The 21,782-nt window shown below is 32.6% G+C and overlaps 1 protein-coding gene across 5 annotated transcripts in view; it reads right to left on the bottom strand.

Moving 5' to 3' along the window:
* LOC148628753 (uncharacterized) overlaps window positions 1-21,782 on the bottom strand; it is a 48,818-nt gene that overhangs the window by 853 nt on the left and 26,183 nt on the right. For 2 of the 5 annotated variants that reach the window (XM_088593640.1, XM_088593666.1), the window contains 7 exons: window positions 19,917-19,984; window positions 16,830-16,916; window positions 16,329-16,424; window positions 13,248-13,559; window positions 12,408-12,524; window positions 2,372-10,514; window positions 712-787 (listed from right to left, as the gene is read on the bottom strand). In XM_088593640.1, coding sequence (XP_088449766.1) covers window positions 8,041-10,514; window positions 12,408-12,524; window positions 13,248-13,559; window positions 16,329-16,424; window positions 16,830-16,916; window positions 19,917-19,984 — 3,154 coding nt within the window. In that variant the 3' untranslated portion in view covers window positions 712-787; window positions 2,372-8,040. The remainder of the gene's footprint in view (window positions 1-711; window positions 788-2,371; window positions 10,515-12,407; window positions 12,525-13,247; window positions 13,560-16,328; window positions 16,425-16,829; window positions 16,917-19,916; window positions 19,985-21,782) is intronic. The other 3 variants (XM_088593650.1, XM_088593658.1, XM_088593673.1) reach the window with 3 other exon arrangements.

A 21,782-nucleotide genomic window follows, 5' to 3' on the forward strand; every position in this document is an offset into this window, starting at 1 on the left:
AATTGTACATGTTCATGACAACATACTGTGCAAAAGAAATCTGATGACTGATAGAACTAGTTCTTTATCCTTAGTTACTGATATACAATGTAAGTCAACAGCTTGTATTTATGGATCTATTAAAAAAGTAAAAACAAATAGCACGATAAACTTCTTAAAAATAGACAAGGTCATACAAATGTATATGTTAATGTTTAGATTAATTTCCAAATCATATAATTCATGTAGTTTACTTCAAGTTATGTATGAAATGTTCTCATATGACTTACATGTACAATACATGGGAACATTCAATATTGCTTTTGATTGCTCTTGGTCAACTGTTAAGCAATACTTGTTTCACCGGAGTTTCCTTGACCTTGTACATGAATTTATTTTTGTTCTCAAAAATGAAATATGGGGTACTGTATACACAAATAACAGATTCTTGTAAGGTTTTGTTTGTGTTACCCTCATCATGTTCAACAAGTTTGTATCATAGACTATTTCATTTAAATGAAAATCAACATTGACTCAACGACAACTCTTCATGTCTTTATAAAAATGTTTGTATGGACTATGGAACATGTATACAGTACACATGTAAGGCTTAAGAATGTTTCTTGTGTACCATATCTCCTGTAATTTATACTGCACACATTTACTTAGACTACAGCACATGATTTAGACAAATTATAATTAACAAATACATGGTATATGATAAACACTTACGTTATTTATCATAATTCTTCATTATTGTAACTGTGTTCGAGCTAAATAAAATATTTGTATTTTCATCATGGCGGCACTGTAAACAACAATGAATGCATATCATAAATGTTCGTTCGTTTTGTTATTCAATTTTTTTTATATATAAAAACAAGAAAATATAGCAAACAATTGAAATGAAAACAGACTGTCATGTTCGAAATGAAAAATATACTCAAGTAAAACATTAATTTAGCGACAAATATGCCGAAGTTCATAAGCAAGCTGCTGATAAAAAACACAATGGAGAAAATTTTAAATAGTTAGGTGTTTTTTTGTAGAAGGTTTGGAATTATCTCAAACTACGATTTTCAGGTTTATTTGTATTCACCTTAATGTGTCACTTACTTTTTGGTGGAATATATGTCTATATGTGAGTACACGAAACTCAAATTCAGACGACCCCCCGATGTGACAGCATGGTTTTTCACAAAATACCGTTCGGAAGTCTGATTTTAGTTCAAAAGTCATGTAAAAGCCCGAGAATTCCGAACTCCTGTTTCCATGGGCTGATGCAGTACTGGTCAACGGAAGTGAAGGGTCTATAAATAGAATGGGAAATCCCAGTGTTCTCACAAGATAGGGGTATATTTAGAAATCTTTATGGAGATTATGCTTCACATCACAAGAAGCGAAATGCACCTATCAAATGTACAGAAATGTTTTTCTTTTCAGAGACTGTTTAATTTCTTAAAATAACATGAGAACTTTTTTCCCAGCACTATGAGGAACAGGGGGTAATTTCTGCGTAGGACTATTTTTGCGTACGTTCCAAATGCTCATTGGTTGAATTTGTGGTCTGTATCCTAAAGGTAATTTTTTGTCTTAGAAAAAATAAATAACTATACAAATACCTTCCTATACACATACTGAATAAATTTGCAAAGTTTCAGTGAAATGTGATAAGCACTTTTTTTAATATTTGATTTTTAAATATAGGTTAACCAAGTTGTGCGAGCAAACAAGTGACAATATTCTACCATACTTAAATGCATTAAGTATTTGCAAAAAACTTTCTCTGATTTTTCAAATAAACAAAATCAATCACTATCTCATATAGTGCAATTGATTGGCGAACACTGTGTTACGAAAGATTTTGGGGGATTTTAGTGGTTTATATCTAAAAAGACAGCTGTTATCACTGTGTTTTGTCTTATATGTGAAAACTTTTGCCACAGCGTCTGCATGATTTAAAGGACAAATAAACATTTCTCATTTAATATTAGTCGGGTTGTAGGATAAACAAATATGAAGTGCTCGGTACAGTGTATGACTTGATCATATTCATCATACTCGAAATACTCAGACATATGAATGGTTGAAAAATTCAAATAGTTTTTTTATGTTTGAAATAGCATGTCAAGTCTAAAATACAATCCTTTGTTTTTATAAATTTATATCCGAAATAGGAAAACTTTTACCTGAACTCTTTACCAAAACACGACATTTTTTTTTTACATTTCCCTTGTGACATTCCAATTATTTCAGCTAATGGAGATTTTATCTCCTGACTCATACAAATTTCGTAAAATTGCGTCATAATAACGATTTCCTAGATAAACGATCGTGATAAGGGCCCATACATTAATGTCACTTAAATCGTGCAAAAACCGAAACTGCTCACCCTTAAGATGTCAGATAATTTCATTGTTTTAGTTCTTCGGTAATGTACAGTTAGTTCTCCTGACTATCATTTGGTACTTTCTCGGGTATCATCGATATTGTTATTTTTCTTTCGTTGGAACTTCAATATAAACCTAAACATTTTATAACGTTATGAATATGAAATGTTATATAGCCTTGCCTTGTTGTGTTTTTATTATCACCATGGGGACATTTTATCGTTCGTATTCCATAAAACTATCAAACATACAACAATATCGGCAAGTGTGAAAATCATATGAAAGGAAACTAACAATGTATATGACTCAAACAACTTAGTCTACAAATATTGTACTATTGGTTTCTATTGTTTGTTTTCATTCGTGATAGCTCATCCCGTTTTTTTCTGCATCAGCTATTTATATCTATTGTCAAGTTTTGTTTTCACCTCACTTAGAACGAGTAATCACATAGCAGAAAATTGATATTAGTAAATTGATAATCGTTGGACTGAAATCCCAAAATAACCTCAAATTTTTAAACGATTTTAAACATTTAATTCTGGAACAGGATTAAGCAAATCATAATATGAGATGATTTTAAGGTCGAGACTTGCATTTCTATAAGCAGGAGTACGTCGAAAATACATAATTTTTTTTATATGTTTTCCTATTTACTTAAAACAGATAAGTATTTCTTTTTAATCCAATGTACAGGTCAAAATCAAACTATGAAAGATAAAAATTGAGACAAAAGTTGAGACAAAATATAAACTTGCTTTATTTAATTTTGACATCGTAGAAACCGAGCATCGTCGATATTTAACTTTTTGCCATTAATTTGGCAAATATATTTTATTGTAAATCCGTCACGGACATATTCTGTCATATTTCAAAGGAAAATCAATATCGATTATTTTAAATGCCATTACTACTGCACTCACAGTTTTTGAGCAAAAAAAGTACTGTACGGCCTCAGGACAGAGGATTTCAAGGCTTAACCACGTGACTGCTATTGCAATTTATCTCCATTAAACCATTACCCTTCTTGTCGCGTTATTATGGTATATTCTCTTCATCAAGTCCAGCAGGTTTAGAACTCGAACTACACCATTTGAATTGGAGTTGTGACAAATTATGACTTTAAATTTAAATGGATGCTGTAGAGAACTTTTCCAGAAAAAAAGCTTTGTAAAAAAAATGATTCCAAATTGTTCTCCAAATAAACTAAAAAAGATATTTTCAAATTAAAATAATGGAACATATTTGTTGAGTGTGGTGGATGCGTTTTTTCAACAAACGATCGGCATTCCAGTGGGAACAAATCGTGTTCCTGTTCTTGCTGACCCAATCCTTCATTCTCATGAGGCTGAGTTTATGGTTGATCTGATCGAAAAATAGGGACATAAGCCAGATCCTTTGATCTGAGTTTTCTCTATGTAGATGACGTAGCATCGTTAAACAATCCTAGTTTCGAGGATTTTATTCAATGCATCTACCTAAAAAAATTGAGAAAGGATACTACAGACATTTTGAAGTCATCCTGATATCTTGTTCTACACGACAAACGCGTGAAGGCGATTTGAAATATGGCAACATCCCTTCAGTACCTGCGTATTGAGTTTTTATATCGCAACTCATACGTTAAGCCAGAGCTTGCCGTAATAACGCAGACTTTTTGTACTGCTCTAGACTACTTACAATTAGGTTGCTGGAATATGATAATGTTTCTACAATATTGCAATCATCACTACAGAAGTTTCATGGCCGTCACAATGAACTCGTGGATCATTAAGGTGTTTCCATCTGCACCATGTTAACAAATTTGTTCAACGTGTCATATTTTTTCCTTACCTCTTTACTGGTCCATGCACCCAGTTTTCAGTGGAGTCCGAGTTACTCATTTATGCTTTTGTTACCTTGTATGTATGATTTTAGTTACTTTACGTTCTTTGTTGTGTATGTCTGTTTTCCATGTCTGGTCTTTGTCCCTGGATTACATTCTTTTGATTACCGCTATAACCTTGGTTCCCTTGATTATTCGTCTACCCTGACTTAATTTTTTATGAGCAACTAGATGAGTGTTTTTAGAAAAGCAGAGTACAGAAACCCTACCGGTGCATTTGTCCATGCTCCAAGTTTTTTATTGGAATCCTAGTTGCTCTTTTACTTTTGTTTCTTTGTACGAGTTATTTTGGTTATTTCATGTTCTTTGTTGAATGTGTCTGTTTTCCCTGTCTAGTCTTTATTCTTTGATTTCATCATTTTGATTTCTGCTATAAGTTTTGTTCCCTTGATTACTCTATGACCAAACGAACAACATTGCTTTTACAAGTGCTTCACGCTGGCTGGGCCGCAGATCGAACCCACAATCTCGCCCAACCAAAGTCGATCATGCTACCCCCAACCTCCATGACAGAGTGAAGTTACTCTAAAGAAATGATGGAATCAAGTTGAGCAATATGAATTCTGCAGAAATGAATTTGCTACAATGGATGTTCCCTCTGTTAATAAATATACACAAAAAATAACAATTGGTACCTAATCTAATAGGTAATAATTTTCTGTATTACTTTAGGTATTGGGTATATTATACATGTTTAGTCCCACTCAAACAATTCTTGCTAGTGGTCTTTTATTTCTATGTGTTTTGAAAATATAGAATTGTTTTAGGTTAACTGAAACTTGTACGAAAGATATCCGTTATCATTTTAAATGTACATAAAGCTAAAATATCTCGGCCATTTTTCAGCTTTAAAGGTATTGCAAATTGTAATCCATGGTATTTTTCTTATAATTTCGCATTTATCTTACTTGCTAACTCACATAGGAATTTTCTATTGATTCTGCAATTTATCTGATTCAGTCAATTCATGGCTCAATTTTAATGCATTATGCTCAATAAACCTAATATTCTGATTTACCATTACGATTATGACTGAAACAACCAAAGAGTTCGATTGATTTTAGAAAGGCTAAGTTATTAAACTTTCGCATTATTAAGTGAATCTCCTGTAAGTATGTCCTGCAAGTTCTGCAAATTTTTGCTACGGTCAATTTGACTCATTTTTTTTTATTACAGCTCATATTTCTATTCTGATATTTACTTGAAGTTTAAAAGTCCTGAATTTGTCGCAAATTTCTCTCCGATTTTGCCTTTGTAATATATTAATTTCTGAATCTATAGTTTGAAGAGCATATTTCGTTCTATTTAATTTTTGTAATTACTGAATTTTTCCAAAGATCCCTTCTTGAACATATCTAGTCCAAACTACTGATCTACTTTTTTTTCTATATGCTCTTTCATAGTATCATAAGGCACGGCCTGTCTGTAGATGATAATAGGAAATTACCACACAAAATATAAAGAAGAGGAAGTGCTAGCCAGGTGTACGGTAAATCACTCGTTTCTATTTCATTAATTTGCTTTAACAAATTATTCATTACCTCCATTGTTAAGTTCGTTTTCCTTTTCATCATTATGTTCCTGTTTCAACTGTTTCATTATCAATCTAAGTAAAACCGAGTTGCGCATTGTTAGATTGTTTTGCAAATTTGACTTTATCAAAGTCGAAAAATTTTTTGCGTTTTTCAATAACTAATCATAAAACTGAATGTTTTGATCTAAAGAAGCAGTGTCGTTTTCTGCATTCAATGATGCCATAACTCGACCACTTCGGTTGTTACGACGACATACATAGAGTTGAGAGTGTTGAGAAGAGGAGTGTTTCTCAATGTTTTTTACGTAGAATCAAAGCAATTTTGCTTTCACATTTGAAAGCACCTTTTAAAACTGATGCTTTTTTGGTTCTTCGTAATTATTTGTAACGTATTCTAGCTCATTGAATGCCACTACTTTATTTTGTAATATTCTTAGTAAAAGCTCCGAAAGAAAAAAAAGTTTTGAAATGTCTTTCAATGACATAGCGAGACCCCTTTGAAATAAAATTTTGTAGTCATTCTGTGAGAGATAGTGAGATTCAAATACTTCCAATTCAACATCAATTTCTTTTCTTATAGCATCAATATCGCTAACGTTTCAGTGTTTTCCTAGAATAAATTCTTTACAGAGTTCTTCCGGAAATACTCTTCTGACACACATTTCCATAACTGATTAAGTATGGACTTCAGTTATTGTCTCCGTCTGTAGAACTATTTTCAGATCCTTGATATAGACGCAGTGGTCTTTTGTAAAATCAAATCTGCTTTTCACGACACCTAAAGCCATTCACGTGCTTTCATAATATATAAATGAGCTTTATCTACCTTTGCTGTAATAAATATGTTGTTCCTATTGCACAATTAAGATGTGCAATCAAAACTTGTATTTCCTCGTTCACGGCTTTTGTTTCGTTTTCAATAGTTTTATAGCATGGTGAACAAATCGAAGATTTCTTTCAACTGAAACATCGGTCACTGCATCGATATCAATTTCACAGCAATAATGGCATCTTTTGTGACTTTATGGAACATCAGTACGGAATGATGATCTTTAAAGTCTTGTTCATTAATTGTTGAAGACTTTGGTTTTGATAAAACCTGAATTCGAGCTGGCTTCACATATCTTACATGGCATAATGGTATATTAACAAAAGCATTTACCAATGGTTGTATTCTTTTCCTCCTGACATCTGTTCTGCATCGTGTTAAATGGAAGAAGCAAGATTCAAGAACTGTTGTTGAAATATAGTTATATCGAAAATATGGAATAAGCTTTATAACCTGCCACTCCTCTTCGCTCAATGTTTTCTTTATAAAACTAAGAGCCATAATATGAGATTTTAAAGTATTTTTTATCATATTCTGTTTTGTCCAAACCCTCAATTTTTTGATAAAAAAAGAAACAATCTTAACTTAAACCACGACTTTATCCTTCTAATTAATTTAAAGACAATAAAAAGACAAAATATTTAATATGGGCAAAAAAAGCAACGGATTGGAGGAAATAATTTTCCGTATCATTTTAGGTATTTGGTGAATTTTACATACTTATTCCCACGACAACAATTCTTGCTATTGGATTTTTATTTCTATTTATTGTGAAAATATAGAATTCTTATAGGTTAACAGAAACGTATAAACGTATATGGAACAAATTCGTGATAGTTTGATGTGTTAGTTATCACATTATTTTAAATGTACATGTAGCTGAAATATCTTGGTTATTTTCATTTGTTGAAACGTTTACTTCCGTCATACTCTTTTTTCAGCTTCAAAGATATTTTTAAATTGCCATTCATGATATTTTTCTTCAACTTTCGCATTTATCTCATTTGGTAACTCACATACATACTTAGGAATTTCCTGTAAATTCTGCAGTTTGTTTGATTCAGTCAAATCACAGCTTATTTTCTGCATTATGCTCGATAAACCTAATAATCTGATTCACCATTAGGACTATGAGTGAGACACCCGAACACTTAAAACTTTCGCTACATTAAGTGAATCTCGGTTGGAAATGATGCAAACACTATACAAGAATTTCCTGCAAGTTCTGCAAATTGATTGCTTATGTCACTTTAACTCATTTTTTATGTAAAAAGTTCGCTTAACCAATTTTCTGATCTAACGTCAAGGCTTTGACATATGGTTTTGTTGAGCCCTGGTACACCACTGAACACTTCTTTGTTTTAGACTCATAATTCGACGCGCAGGTTGAGCAGAACGTCGATACATCCCTTTTTATTACAGCTCATATTTCTATTCCAAACTGTATGCGAAGTTTTAAAGTCTGGAATGTCTCGTAAATTTTTTTCTGATTTTGCCCTTTTAATATATTAATTGCTAAATCTACAGTTTGAAGAGCATCTTTCGTTCTATTTAATTTTTGTAAACACTGAATTTGTCCACGGTACCCTTCTTGAACATATCTAGTCCAAATGACTGATCTACTTTTTTCTATACCCAATGCTCTGTCATAGTATTGTAAGGCACGGCTTGTCTTGTATTGATCCGTGGATAATAATAGGAAATCACCACACACAATATAAAGAAAAGGAAGTGCTAGCCAAGTGTACGGTAAATCACTCGTTTCTATTTCATTGATTTGTTCCAACAAATTATTCATCACTCTTTTGCCTTTATTGTTAAGTTCGTATACCTTTTCATCATCATGTTCCAGTTTTAACTGTTTCATTATCAATCTAAGTAAAACTGAGTTGCACATTGAAATATTCCGAATGTTAGATTGTCTTGCAAATTTGACTATACCGAAGTCGAAAGATGTCTTTGGGTTATCCAATAACTCTTCACAAAACTGAATGTCTTTATCAAACGAAACAGGTTCATTTCTTGAATTCAATAATGCCATAACTTGACCACTTCGTTTGTTACGAAGACATACATAGAGATGAGAGTGTTGAGATGGGAAGTGTTTTTCAATGTTTGTACGTAGAATCAAAGCAGTTTTGCTTTCATGGGAGCAAGCCTGTTCTAAAAACTGATACTCTTTAGATTCTTTGTCATTATTTATAACAAATTGTAGCTCACTGAATGCCATTATGTTATTGTGTAATATTCTTAGTAAAAGCTCCGAAAGAAAAAGTTTTGAAATGTCTTCTAATGACATAGCCAGATCCTTTTGAAACAAAATATTGTAGTCTTTCTCTGAGAGATAGTGAGATTCAAATACGTCTAATTCAACATCAATTTCTTTTCTTATAGTATCAATATCGCTAAAGTTTCTATGTTTTCCCAAAATGAATTCTTTACAGAGTGTTTTATCAAATCCCCTTTCGACAAAAGTTTTCATAACTGATTGAGTATGGACTTCATCACTTGTCTCCGTCTGTGGAAGTGTTTTTAGATCATTGATATAGAAACAGTGTTCTTTTGTAAAATCACATTTGCTTTTCACTACACCTAAAGCTATTTCACGTGCTTTCATAAGGTGAAAATGAGCTTTCGCTACATTTGTTCGCTCTAATAAGTATGTTGTTCCTATTGCACAATGAAGATATGCAATCCAAACTTGTATTTCCTTCTTCACGTCCTGTTTTTGTTTTTCAATTACTTTTAATAGTTTTATAGCATGGTGAACAAATCGAAGATTTCTTTCAACTGAAAGATCTGTCACTGCATCGATATCAATTTCACAGCAATATATTTTTAACAGAAGTTCTATAAGTTCTTCATCATACTGTTCAAGATTGCTATTACCAATAATGTTAATGGCATCTTTTGTGACTTTATGGAACATCAGTACGGAATGTTGAATTTTAAAATCTTGTTCATTAATTGTTGAAGACTTTGGTTTTGATAAAACCTGAATTCGAGCTGGCTTCACATATCTTACATGGCATAATGGTATATTAACAAAAGCATTTACCAATGGTTGTATTCTTTTCCTCCTGACATCTGTTCTGCATCGTGTTAAATGGAAGAAGCAAGATTCAAGAACTGTTGTTGAAATATAGTTATATCGAAAATATGGAATAAGCTTTATAACCTGCCACTCCTCTTCGCTCAATGTTTTCTTTATAAAACTAAGAGCCATAATATGAGATTTTAAAGTATTTTTATCATATTCTGTTTTGTCCAAACCCTCAATATTTTGATAGTATGATAATGTACTAAAATCAGAAGATTCATTTGAAAATTCAGCCAGAAAATCATTTACTGTAAATTTAAACGTCATCATGAATCTGATGGCGGTTACAACTACCAAGGGCATATTTCCGATAACCTTCTTGAAGCTGCTTATATCCACATTTTCTATAGAAACATTTTTAAAAAGTGTACGAATTTCGCCATCAGTCAAGCCATTGAATGTTACCAATTCATAATGTTCGAATTTGCCCTTTAGCTTTAAGTTTGTGGTTGCTAAAATGATATATAAATAGGGAACTTTTTTAACTAAAGACACAAATGAAACAACGTCTTCAAAGTCAGTGAGAATATCTTCATCTACATCATCAATGAATATAAGATAAGGAAATCCTTTCCTTTCATCTTGCATAAAGCACTCTTCTATATTTTCAATAACCGTTTTAGTATCAACTGCTTTTTCATAACCTATTTTAAAGTTTAAATCTGAGGCTAAATTCCCAAGGATTTCTTTTAAAGGCAAAATATTGTTTAGTAAAATTTTCGCAATGACTGAATATTTGTCCTTCATTTTCATACAGTAATAATGAGCTGCTTGTGATTTTCCGGAACCATGTGTACCTGAAACAAAATTCATCAAAACTTAAACTTGATTGTTACGGTAAATCTCTTTTATTAATGTATTTAGAAGTTAATAATCTCACTTATAAACGTATTTATAAATTAATAAACACGAAATACATTACGTCAATACTATAAACAGTAAATATACTCGTAAAATCACAGGATCACAAAGTAGTCCCGAGAAAGATTTTGTATACAGCTGAACACTTATCCATAACTTAATTCATCTTATCTTTATAAATGCATTTTTGATGCTTTCGTCATTATGGAAACTAGTTTATTTTACTTGTTGTTTTCGAAACTACTGAGCAGTGAACATTTTGCGAAATTGGATTTTTTTTCACAATTAAGCAGTGATATTTATAAACAAAAAAAATGCTCAAACTAAAAGTCACAAAAGGTATTTATTTCATATAAAAGAAGAACGAAAGAAAGCCACCCAGAAATATTACCCGGGAGGCTTTAACATAGAACCATCAAGGAAAAGAAAAAAAAAACAGATAGTGCTTGCAAAATATGGATTAGAGATTAAACGGCAGACGTGAAAACAGTTGATAAAGCTGGAATGAGTTAGAAAGAGTAATCAAGGTAACCAAGATTCTAGGGTAATCAGAAGAATGTAATCCAAGGACAAAAACCAGATATGGAATGCAGACTTACACAACAAAGAAAACAAAGTAACTAAAAAATGATACATACAAAGTAAAAAAAGCAAATGAGCAACTAGGCTCTACTAAAAATTGAGAGCATGGACCAGGTGCACCGGAAGGGTAAGCGTCCTTTGCTTTTCTAGAGACAGTATATGACAGAGTTGCATGGAGACAGATTGTTGGAAAGAAGGTAGAAGGCCTAAGAACACACATTGCGTTTTGATCACTTTCAAAATGAAATTAAGGCTAATCAATACCTTTAACTGAAAATCACATAACTTTTTATGTCCACATGAAATTTAATTTTGACGTTTGATATTATCCTATAACTATTATTTCGTATTGAATTTGATGATTAAATCCTTGCCAATTTTATTATAGTGACATCAAAAAAGAATAAATCTAACTTTATTTCATGGGTGGTTGTAGATTAATTGAAGTCGAATTAAAAATTTCAAAATCATACGGCCATGAACCCAAGATTTATCTGGAAAATGGAAGCAAGATAAAAATAAATATGTACCAAATTGAATAAAAGAAATGATCCTGAATATAGCTATTCCTTCCGAGCAGTTGTGTATAATCTGGATTTAAGAGAATGTCCATGGAAGACCTAGGTATTGAAACTTTTATCCATTATGGATCAGAAAATCATTTATATAAAGTGAATGTTGGTTTGTGATTTACAAAAAAATTAAATAGGAAGCACTAGAAAATTTATATGAAAGAAATAACTCTTTGATCGGTTAATACATTAGGAGATTTGTTAGGGAATTTTGAACATATATGCGGAGTCATCAACTTTTGACAAACAAAAACTTCCATGCTCTCTCTGTCATCGTTATAAGAAAAGCATTACATTAAAAAGTATTATTGGTGAAAGGAATGAACTTCTGTGCCATTTACATAATAGTGTCTGCCTAGCTTCTCTTGATATCATATATGGCATATATTTGTATAGGTCGAATGTACAAATTACCTACCGTTTACAGAATTAAGTTATCCTTGATAATGTTAAGCCTACTTATTCCGTAGAATAATAAACTGCGGAAGCCCTGTAAGTATTGTTCTTTTCTTTCATTTTTTATGGAAAGTTTGGTTTGTTCGCAGACAAAGTCCGTTTTTGCATAGATATTCTCCTTATAAACAAATTAAAAAAAAATAGGAATCTTCTGACAAATTGTAAATGCACCATTTTATTCACATGACAAACCTTTATACATGCAATGCGGTTTCTTACCTTCAAGTATTACGAGTTTCTTTCCATTTTCTCCTAGACAAAATGCCTTTTCAATATCATGTAATTGATCAGGTGGCAAGTAATGGCTTATAACTGGCAAGTCCTGGATGTATATTTCTAGAAGATATGAGGTACGAGTTGTATTGTTTAAAAATTTATTCTCATTGGATAATGAACTATTTCAGATATAACAACTAAGAAATTTACGTTTTGATATTAATTTCTTCATATTTCATTCATAATTAGATATATCATTCCATATAATCAATCAATGATGATTCAGTTAAAACGTTACAAGAATTTCAAGATCAGTTTTTAATCTGCTCAATTATAAGATACATGTATATCGTTTTAAATACAAATAAAATATATATCATTTGACCTCGTACCCATTTTAAGACACCAATTTTGAATGAAATCGTTATTCGGGATATCCAAAAGCAATATAGTATCGTATTCACTGTCAGAATCACACATTCCATACGACTACAATTCAAGAAATTCTTAAATCCGAATTGAAGATTCCTAATGACAAAATGATATTTGCATTTTAAAATAATCTTGTCAGTGAAATTTGCCCGAAAAGGAAAATATCTTCAACCTTATTCTTGTTAGTGTGTATTTCGGTCAAATGTGAGTTTATTTCCATTCTTGCAATGTCGCAAAAAGTCAAAATCATTCAATTTGATATTTAAAAAAAAACCGACGAAGCTAAAAACCCTGTCCATTGTTTTACAAACATTGTTGAGTTAACAAAAATATAGTTTACTTCATCACACTCGTTCAAGTGTAAGAAGGTCAAAAGTACCATTCTAAGTAATTCAGTTATTTCATACTTACTCTCTGGTATACATAATTTTATTTGGCTTGTAAAATGCGTATCATCGTCAAACACGACGACACAACGATATGTTCCCGAATCAGTTTCGTCGACACTTTTAATAAGTAAAGATGGCGTTGTTGTTGTTCCACCCGAATACTTGTCAGAGTTTTCTGGCCAAATTTCTTTTCGAGTACTGGCTTTATTAGTAAAGTACCAACTAACTGTAGATATTTCAGATGTACCAGATTTATCTTGGATAACAAACTCCAAATGAACATCGTCACCCCGAAAAATGCGCTCTGGGCATGCAATTTTAAAGCTTCTTGTTTCTTAAAAAAGTACAATATTTACAGTATTTATTTTGGTATATGACTTTTAATGATTTCCTATATACAAAGTGATAGATATGTTTAAAAATAATTCCTAGTTTTGAAATTGTTATCACAGTATTGTGTTTTCATTCAAAAGATACGAAATATGGAAAATCTAAACCGTATGAGGAATATCTTAATATTATTGTTTCAAGTAGTACTACAAACTAATTTTAGAAAATGTTTAATGTCATGTAGACATCATTGCAACATCACCTGCATTAATCAATGCAGCGCCCGACACAACTCGGTAAGCAAAGCAATGACAACAGCTTATAATGACCGGGTGATCACAATGGTATCATAAACGGTACAACAGTTTGAGATCGAGACTTGCCGAAATCACTACAAGGTTTTCAATTTTTATGTTCGTTACTCTGTATACCTGAATATTTCACAGTAAACGAAAAATTTCGGAATTTTCGCAATATGTATTTGTATTAAGTTATTCCTTGCGGAATCCTACTTCGTCTAATTCGTTTTATTTCTCTCTGAGTATACCTCAGATTTTAACAAATATAGTATTGTACTTGTAGCTGTTAATTATAAGTTATGAAATATCAGTCAACTTATTACTGCTTATCTTAAATCATCATCATAGGCATAATCACTGTCATCACAGCGTTTAGACTAAAATTCATTTCTTTAAATGTCTAGATTAAAAATTGAAGAACTGATCATTCGCACGTTTGCTTGACTGTGCACGGACTTAGAAATGTGAATAGAGAGTAGTGTCAATATGCTTAATTAAATAATCTATCATAAAACTTTTAACTTCTATACTCACAACTGTCAAAGAGGGTCTGCAGTCCTACCACAACACTTGTTACTCCCGTAGTGGTATTAATTCAATGTGGATACTGAAAAATTCGAAAGATCTTTTGGAGACAATCAGTTCAAGACTATTATCTGAATATAATAGCATTAACACGTATGATTTTTCAACACTGTGTACTTCTATTCCCCATACTCAGTTAAAATCCCGACTTAAAACATTATACATCGTTGTTTTTCCAAAAAAGATGGTACACCTAGATACAAATATATAGTTCTTGGTAGAGATTCCTCATACTTTGTAAGAAATAATTCCAAATCATCTTCCAAATAAACAGAGGAAGATGTTTACAAAATGCTGGAATTTTTAATCGACAACATATTTGTTCAGTGTGTCGGACGTGTTTTTCAACAAACGGTCGGCATTCCAATGGGAACCAATTGTGCTCCTTTACTTGCTGACCTATTCCTTCACTCTTATGAGGCTGACTTTATAGCTGATCTGATCAGAAAGAAAGAATATCGTTTAGCTAGATCCTTCAATCTCAGTTTCCGCTATATAGATGGCGTATTATCTTTAAACAATCTTAATTCCGGGGATTTGATGCATCGCATCTACCCAAAAGAACTTGAGATAAAGGATACTACAGACACTATGAAGTAAGCCTCATAACTTGACCTACACTTAGAAATCGATGGTAAAGGAAAACTATTGACCAAACTTTACAACAAACGTGATGACTTTTCATTCAGAATTGTCAACTTTTCTTTCATTTGTGGCAACATCCCTTCGGCTCCTGCGTATGGAGTGTTCATATCGCAATTTGTACGTCATTCCAGAGCTTGCCGAAACAACGCAGACGTTTTGTATCGCGCTAGAACTCTAACAAATAGGCTTCTTCTGGAACAGGGTTATGTTGCTACAAGATTGAAGTCATCACTACAGAAGTTTTATGGTCGTCATCATGAAATCGTGGATCGTTATGGTGTATCCATCAGCACTGATGTATTCAACGGGTCATAGTTTTCCTTTCCTCGTTTGTCTACCCCGGACTTGACTTTTTATGAGCAACTCGGTTGGTGTTTCTAGAAAAGCAGAGGACGCTTACCCTACCGGTGCACCTGGTCCATGCTCCCAGTTTTTAGTGGAGTCCGAGTTGCTCATTTACTTTTGTTACTTTGTATATATGATTTTAGTTACTTTATGGTCTTTGTTGTGTATGTCTGTTTTCCATGTCTGGTCTTTGTCCCTGGATTACATTCTGTTGATTACCGCTATAACCTTGGTTCACTTGATTACTCTTTCAAAAATGTATATTCCCATTACATTCCAAAAATGATCCAAAAAGAGTATCCGTTTATCAGGTTTTATCTACCTTAAGTGGTAGGACAAATCTGTAAAAATCTCGTGTATCTGAATACATCTAAATATACACCAACATACACGAGCAATCTAACCTATCCTCTATATCACAGAGTATGCAAAGAGCTACATCACTGTAGGTAGTACGTGTACATGGGTTGTCAATCCGGTAACACATGAAATATAATTGCAGATATTTTGTCTTATCTGTCATAGAGGAACTTCATACAGTCAATCAGTTTGTGCTGACGACCATAGTACGTTTGTAGTGATGATAAATACAAGTACTTTACATTCTCCTGGTTAAGAAGATAATATAGCAATATCCTTTCACAACATACAAAGTTCGTGTACATATCACAGCCTCGACGGTAACTGACCAACTATGAAATGTATCTTTCATAGGCTGGAGATTTTTCAAATAAGTATTGGAAAGTTAAAATCATCACGTTTGTATTGAAGTTTCATTTCAAACGCACTGTTAGTTCAAAGTATTATCAAGGCCTAAGCATAAAGCAGAAGAAGGCGTTTAAGTTTTCTTAAATTGTAGGAAAGAAAAATAATCTGATTGTAGCTTTTCGTTATTTCACCTGGTTTTCGTCGGTGCATTATTTCTTTGAAATGGTCTGTCAGTGCTTGTTTCGGTATTTTATCAATACTACTGTCATACTCATACAAGGACTTTCCTACATTAAAATAAAAATAAAACTGGTTATTTGAAACATATCAACTTAAAATATCTATAGAATCACTTGCTAAGTTTGCAAAAATAGTTATTTTACAATCATGTAATCTTTGACTTTCAAATTCAATGGCTTCTGACAAAAATTTCTTCTGTAAATAGGAACCTAGTTTGCCACGCTTTGTGACTAACTTATCAATGTAGTGTTTCAATGATTTCTTCTATGACGCTAAAATTTACCTGATCATTGTGCATTGTCATATCGCCAAAATGTCAAATCATCACAATATAATATTACGATTTTTCCGAGACATCATGCGAATACAAATAAACCTTAATGATGATTTATCTTTACTGTAATTTTAAAATATTCAATCATATACACTTTAAAAGTTTGATAGACACGGACCTTTAATGATCGCTAAAAAAAACAGGAGTACTATGCATATAGTTCCCAAAAGAGCGAAAATAACAATCGTTCTTCTTTTTCGTGAATCTGTAAAAAAAACAACAACATAAAAAAAACAAACCATACAATCTAAAAAAAAAAATAAACAAAACAAAACATAATAAAATAGTCATGCAACACAAACACTTGCGTAGTAAAGAGACATGCTGAAATTTAAGCAGTCGGCAAATTCCAACTATTAGGTTTAGTTACGACTAAAAATTTAAACTTGTTTTTTTATTACATACTTTTCCTTAAATTTTTACTTTTGTTGAATGAAATTTATGATAGTGTTTATTCTTACATACCAAACTTTCTATAAGCAACAAAAAGATTTCATAATTAGCTTTGACTGTATAAAGATTTTTTAATAACCATCTCTGGGTATTTAACTTTAATAAGGTTCGCACATAATGCAATTATTTTCACATTAAAAAAATAACAAAAATGGTAAGATCGATATTAATATATATTTTAGCCTATGTATTATCTAACTGTGTACTTTGATGAAAGTTATCTTCTTATATAATATTGCAAATGTTGGTTGTCACATTGTATGGTTGTAGCTGCTATTTTGCACAAATTGATCAAAGCTTTCTGTAAATCAACAATTGTGACATATCTATGGCGTTTCCTTTAAATCCTGTTCACCCTACATGTAATTTGTGTATTCACTCTTTTGCGTTAGGTTGTTTTAACTCTTTAGAATAACCATATGTTTCGTAACCGTGTTTGAATATTGAATTTATGCTGGAACCAAAACGACTGGACCTATGGATCTTGAAGTCGAAATGATAACACTTATGTAAGGTGGCTTTTTGACATTTTCATATTTATTACTCCATTTCTGTGTAAAGAACAAACAACATTGTCATACCATATTTCACCCAAATCGCCCCGTGCAGGTCCGTGTGGTAAAAGAATAAGCCTGCAGCAGCGCTAAATTTGTCGCTTTTTGTCGTAAAAGGCGACTAAATAGTGCTCAGTACCCTAGCCGGGGACTAGGGCGCTTTGCCCACAGAGCAACTGGGATGTATGACCCAGGCGGTGGAATGGGGTACCCCTGGCGTGTTACATGCTAGGGTTGTCAGGCTATAATACAGAAAACCTGACCGCAAACCATAGTGGTGCACTGTGTTGGGAAAGATGCCACGTTCCTTGCACGTTAAAGAACCCTACTGTGGTATTCTCCCGGAGTAGGAACCATAGGGCTCCGCCACAGGAGGCTAAATTGCCCGACCCTACCCACCTCTCCCTATTTCCGGTGGCAATCAAAATTTTTCGACTCCATTGTTCCTGTGTCCCATCCCTTTTTCATTTCATCATCATTTCATGATCATTTTGTCATCAATTTCATGTTCATCGTCTGAATATAGCTGAAATATTGCTGCTCGAACGTTAAACCCCAACAAACAAACAAACAAACAAACAAATTCACCCAAATCTCATATTTACATGTACAATATGTACATATATAAATATGAACACACAAAACACCTAAAGTTTCAAATACTGTATATCGCCTTTGTAAACAAACTTCTGTTTTTCAACAATGCTCTTTGTTTTGTAGTGAATAAACGACCGAACACAGTGTACCTTCAACATAATACCTGAAACTAAACCAAGCCCATAACTTTTTCTCATGTACATGTATGAACCTTTATATTCAATGAAATTCATGACACTATACTTATAGAATAACAAACCAGATTAAACTAAACTGTTTATTTACAAATTTTACATTTTGGCAAATAGGGACTTACACAACTGCAGCTGAAAATATAATGTATATAATGTCTCTCTTGAAAGGGAGACAACTCAACTAACTATGAAACTTAATAATGAAAGAAAAAAAAATTAATAATTACAAAATTTTGAATCGACATAGCCAAACTAATATATTAAAGCATGTTAAAATTACAAGGCAAGAATGGTAATAAAATAGGAAGGCATTAAAACATATGTAAGCATGGTATCTACACAGGAAAAAACATTTAACCATACGTAAGGATGGTATAAAAAACGGGTAAATATTTAACCATACGTAAGCATGGTGTCAAAACATGGAAACATTTAGCCATACGTAAGCATGGTGTCAAAACATGGAAACATTTAACCATACGTAAGCATGGTATCAAAACGGGAAAGTATTAAACCATACGTAAGCATGGTATCAAAATGGGAAAACATCTAACCATACGTAAGCATGGTATCAACAAGGAAAACATTTAACAATACGCAAGCATGATATCAAAATGGGAAAACATTTAACCATACGTAAGCATGGTATCAAAAAGGAAAACATTAAACCATACGTAAGCATGGTATCAAAAGGGGAAACATTTAACCATACGTAAGCATGGTATCAAAAGAGGAAAACATTTAACCATACGTAAGCATGGTATCAAAACGGGGAAACATTTAACCATACGTAGGCATGGTATCAAAACGGGGAAACATTTAATCAGATGTAAGCATGGTATCAAAGAGGAAAACATTAAACCTTACATGAGCATGGTATCACAATGGGAAAACATTTAACCATACGTAAGCATGGTACAAAACGAGAAAATAAACCATACGTAAGCATGGTACAAAATGACAAAATAAACCATACTTAAGCATGATATCGAAATCCATACATGAGCATGGCATCAAAAAGGGAAGCATTAAAACAAAAACATTAAAGTATAGATAAACATCAAAATAAAGATCATTGGTCAGTAACTACACATGGAAATAATAAACCATATAAGTCCCCTAAGGCAATGACAACATGGTGAGTGGTGGGGAGGATGGCGGAAATTTAAAACAAAACACTAATTAGGATGATCTCAATAAATAGCCTGTTAACTCAACAAGAAACTGCAAAATTGAAGACGTATCTCTGATTTGACCCACTTGACCTATTACCTAATCACGAAACAGCCTCTGGGGATTTGAATAAACAGCTGGTCTTAGATTACACAACATCAAGTTCAGTGTATTAGAGAAATAATCAATAAAGTCCAATTATCAACATGATTGTTATACAATGTACATACTTACTGATATTACTTTTTACTTTTGATTTAACTTTTGATTTTGTTATTACGGGAGTGACTGGTTCACCGGATCTAAAAAAGAATAAATATATGAAGTTAAAGTTGAATGGCAATTCATGGAGATGTTAATTGAATTCTGCTCTGACAATTTCAATTACATTATAAGTGTCGTAAAAACCCAATAGCAGTGGTGTTCAAGATAATTAAATAATTCATATATGGAAAAGAATAAATTTCTGCGAAAAAGATGCGCACCTTTATGATATAACTGCACATTTAAGGATTGTTTTCAATTGCTGGTAATATTGTGAGATATAGTCGACTTTGGGTCGGTTTAAGCTGAAAAAAAAAACCGCAAAGCAAAAAAGTCATTTATATCCCATAATCTAACCAACAATTGAAAACAATTCTTATATTTAAATTAAAAAAAAACACCAGAAAAAAATATTTATTTGATTTATAATATGAATTCAACATTTATTTTCATGCCGATCAATATTGTCAATTGTCAATCGATTGCGCCATCTGTAATTTAAATGTATGCTTTAAGTATATTTGGAAGTTCCGTAGTCAGTGGCGCGGCTTAAATACAACTTATGTGATACAAAATAGACAGTGTTCTCAATAACTCTGAAGTATTAAGAATTTCACAAAATTAAAATATTAAATTTAATGAACAGTCACAGAGGAAGACAAAGTATATACACGATATTGTTAAGGCGAGGGGTGGTTCTTAGTATCTGCTCCTAGTTCTATTTTGAATACCCCTTTCGGTATACGTCAAATATAGCCTCTTACAACCAAGTCCAACTCCTGGCCTTCCCAATGCGGGACTGATCGACATGAAAAGGGGCAAAAGCGAGTCGCTGGCGCCTTATGACAAGTTGCTTCGGAAAGACAGGATTCGTCAGTCTGGGACAGGATCCTATCAGATGACTATCACATAAAAGCAAGGTACAACTCAGCATTTGCAAAACTCACAACAATGGCATGCTATGCTCCAACAGGAGGTGCCGAAGATGAAGAAAAAGATGCATTCGACGAGCAACTGCTGCAAATAGTTGAGCAAACACTGGTACACGATGTCTTGCTATTCTTAGATAGTACTATACAGTTAGGTAATTTCTGAAAATTTGGTCTCATTTTGTTGAAATAAAGCCGTTTTGAGGCAGTCCGCACAGAAATTTCTAGTGTTTTTTTCATAAAAAGTGCACCATTTTGAAATCCTTGGTGTGTGGTGGCTCAAGTCTTTTATGAGTAATTGAGTGATTATTGTTATTAAAATCCGGTAGTCATGGTAACATATAGAAAAAATATTACTGAGTTTTAGTATAAATCAGGGGTGCCTTTCAAAACTAACAGCCAAATACTATGTTTTATAAAATATCGGGCACTTACACACTACCATAGGATGAAAGCATGCATGGCGTAGGTGGGAAAAGGGTAAAAATAATAAGACCCTTTCCGATTTATTCTCTCACAATTTTAGTTCCAAACGTTCGTGCGAAATAAGGTATTTTGAAATCAGCCATCTGATGCTGAGGAGAGCACCCAATACGACAGGGGACTGAAATGTTCCGAATACCATTCTTCATTTAAATTACACCTGTTTACCATAACATATATTACATCTGTTTATGTATAAATGCTTATCTACATTTAAACAATATATACACCAAATTTCAACTTTTAATTTTAAGCTTTACAAAATTTGTCAGGAATAACTTGGTGTGCGAAACAGTGCGCTTTAATGTAACTGTATAGTGCGTGCTTAGGCAACGTCCAAGTGGGAAGGGATAAGACGGGAAAGGAGAGCATCATTAAAAAGCAAGGAGTAGTGCATAATTACAACAATGAAGACAGATTAAGC

This window comes from Perna viridis, chromosome 1 (assembly GCF_037379345.1).
Source record: "Perna viridis isolate PV_CMFRI_1.1 ecotype Kerala chromosome 1, ASM3737934v1, whole genome shotgun sequence".
Lineage (NCBI taxonomy): Eukaryota > Metazoa > Mollusca > Bivalvia > Mytilida > Mytilidae > Perna > Perna viridis.